The 2,719-nt window shown below is 29.2% G+C and overlaps 1 protein-coding gene across 1 annotated transcript in view; it reads right to left on the bottom strand.

Annotated features, from left to right (window-relative positions):
* Window positions 1-2,719, bottom strand: part of LMBRD2 (LMBR1 domain containing 2) — a 39,642-nt gene that overhangs the window by 27,844 nt on the left and 9,079 nt on the right. Inside the window, exons 2-3 of the mRNA XM_008581418.1 lie at window positions 690-919; window positions 339-430 (exon numbers count right to left, since the gene is read on the bottom strand). Of these exons, the coding sequence (XP_008579640.1) occupies window positions 339-430; window positions 690-863 (266 nt within the window). The 5' untranslated portion in view covers window positions 864-919. The remainder of the gene's footprint in view (window positions 1-338; window positions 431-689; window positions 920-2,719) is intronic.

The following is a 2,719-nucleotide window of genomic DNA, read 5'->3' as shown; positions in this document are numbered from 1 at the left end:
ACAATAAAAAAAAATAATGGAAAAAGATTTATTAAAAAATTATATAAGAAAAAAAAATATTTCCGTAAAAAGGGGAGGGGGGGGGGGGGGGGGGGGTCAGTAGAAAATGAGGGTAAGTTGAATAAATGTAAAATCTGATGGTAAAAACTGACAATTTTTAAACAATTTGCCCCCTACAATATTTATATTAAAAAAAACAAAAGGGAATACCTTGGGTTAGCAGTTGCGTACAATACTGTAATGTTGCTATTCTCAGGTGGGCTTGAATTTGCAGCAGCATTCTTGCACCTGTTGTATATTGTCTAAAGCAATGAATAAATTAAAACAAAAGGGAATACCTTGGGTTAGCAGTTGCGTACAATACTGTAATGTTGCTATTCTCAGGAGGGCTTGAATTTGCAGCAGCATTCTTGCACCTGTTGTATATTGTCTAAAGCAATGAATAAATGGTTTCAAAATAAAAATCAAAAAGTTACTGAGTACTTAAGAGATCCTGGAATTTATGAATTTATCCACCCAAACTTACCTTTCTGGCTTTGCTTTTTAATGATCAATTCCTAAAATAACATTTATATTCAAAATATAAATCTAACCTTATATAATTTAGCTGTCTTAAGAAATGATATATCTCAAACATGCTTGTGATTGCAATTGCATTTAAAATTGTAAAAATCAGTTTCTCCCCTTACCGTACTAACATCCAGAGGCAGTATGAAGACAATAAGAAAGCAGAGATACCAAGCAAGCAGTGTCCCAACAATTACAAGTCTATGTTGTTTCTTAAAATCTCCATATCGATGAAGTAGGAATAATGCCAGAAAAAAGACAAAAACAATCTCGAGTCCCAAAGCTGCACCACTCATTATTGAATGTTCACTCTGACTAACCAAAGTTATTCACGTACACATCTGGATCATATCTGTAAACAGAAAAAATAAAATAAAAATGGAGCATTAACACAGGAAATGACCATTTGAAAATCTCCTAAATATTTATTAACGTATTAATAAACTCCTTGGAAAACTGTCATGCTTTACGTTGGGCTATGAATAAGACAAAAAGGGTAATTCCTACTCTCAGGTATTTATATCTTATTTTTTAAAGCACATCTTAAAAATTTCACACACACTGTATTTTCAAAAAAAGGTTATTTTAACAAAAATTACACTAGGTCTTAAAATACTGCAAATTAAGAAACTCTTAATACTAAATGTAAATAGTTTCAATACACTATCATTTGTTCTTAATGTTATAAGTCCTAACAGAATATTTTATACAAATATATTATTGACTAGATCCTAGGATATCAGTTATTTAGTAAAATAAAGTTTTCTAAGATTATCCATAGCTCATACTTTAATATTTTTCAAAAGAGGAGAAAGAGACAGAAAGACAGGCCATTTGAAAGTATACTTTCCTTTGAAACAATACTTTTCTTACATGCTAATTTTGTCTGACAACATAACTTTCATGACTTGAAATTCTTGTTCATTTACTGCTTCATAAAATACACTTATGGCTTTCCATTTATCTACATAAATTTTATTTTCTTTAGAGAAAGTTACTTTACCTATTTCATATGCAGAAAATTTATCAATGATTACTGAATAAAGTCATACACTTGAAAATATTATAAGTTATAAATGCTGATGATACAGACATCAGCAAGTGGTTTATATGACAGCTCTCTGCTCTTAAAATAATTTACCTTTACTAACTAAAGGCAATATGTACTTTTCACCTTTGTAAAATCAACTTTAGGCATTTTTGTTTGTCTATGTATACAATATCCCAAGGAAGTGATTAATATCTTAACATAGAGAATCAAGATTGTGATGCAACCCAACAAAATAAAATAAGGCAGAATCAATAAAATACTTCAAATCAACAAACATCTCCAGCCAAAACTACTTATAAAAAGAACAAAAAAGCTTGAGTACATTAATAAGTTAAATTTAAATTTATATAGGAAATACCCCTATAAGAAATACCGCAAAAATCACATTTAATACTTTTTTCTTTTCTTCACTATTTCTTTACATTGTTGAAGCAATTTCTTTCCGTTCCTCTAAGCATTTCAACCATCGATACTTTCATTTTTCTTAAATATCTAAAACTGAATTCCTTTCATCACTCTCTATCCCTTTATTCTGCTATATTTTTCTTCAGTGCACTTATCCACATGATATAATGCCTGTTCTTGATATTTACTAATTGTTTCCCCTACACCTTACCATCCCCCTCCACAGAGATTCCATGAGAGCAGAGACTTGACTTTTATTCAGTACTATAACCAAAGTCTCTAATATAATGTCTGGCGTATAGTTATATCAAGAAGTACTTGTTGAATGAATAAATGAATGAATAAAAAATATTACTATATATTTTAGTATATACACTAGTCTTCTATTATTGCTGGTTTCAAAGGCAATATAAAACTCATTATATATGATAAATTGATTTTACAAATAATTATTACAACTCAAAAGGCTTAAAAGTGCACTTTACTAACTACTGCTCAAAACTTCAAATTTCATAGTCTATGAAAAAATGTATATACCACAACAGTAAGGGTAAGTTAAGTCTTATTTTCAAGCCAAGCATAAATTAAATAGTTAGTTAAAAGCTCAATGTAGAATGTGATGATGAAAACTGTTACCACCTTCAAGATCTAGCTAGCTTTTTTTTTTTTTTTTTTTTTTTTTTTTTTTTTTTTTTT

Source organism: Galeopterus variegatus, unplaced genomic scaffold, assembly GCF_000696425.1.
Source record: "Galeopterus variegatus unplaced genomic scaffold, G_variegatus-3.0.2 Scaffold2351, whole genome shotgun sequence".
NCBI classification, from domain to species: Eukaryota; Metazoa; Chordata; class Mammalia; order Dermoptera; family Cynocephalidae; genus Galeopterus; species Galeopterus variegatus.
Note: the sequence above shows the minus strand (reverse complement) of the source record. Positions and strands in the feature narration are given on the sequence as shown.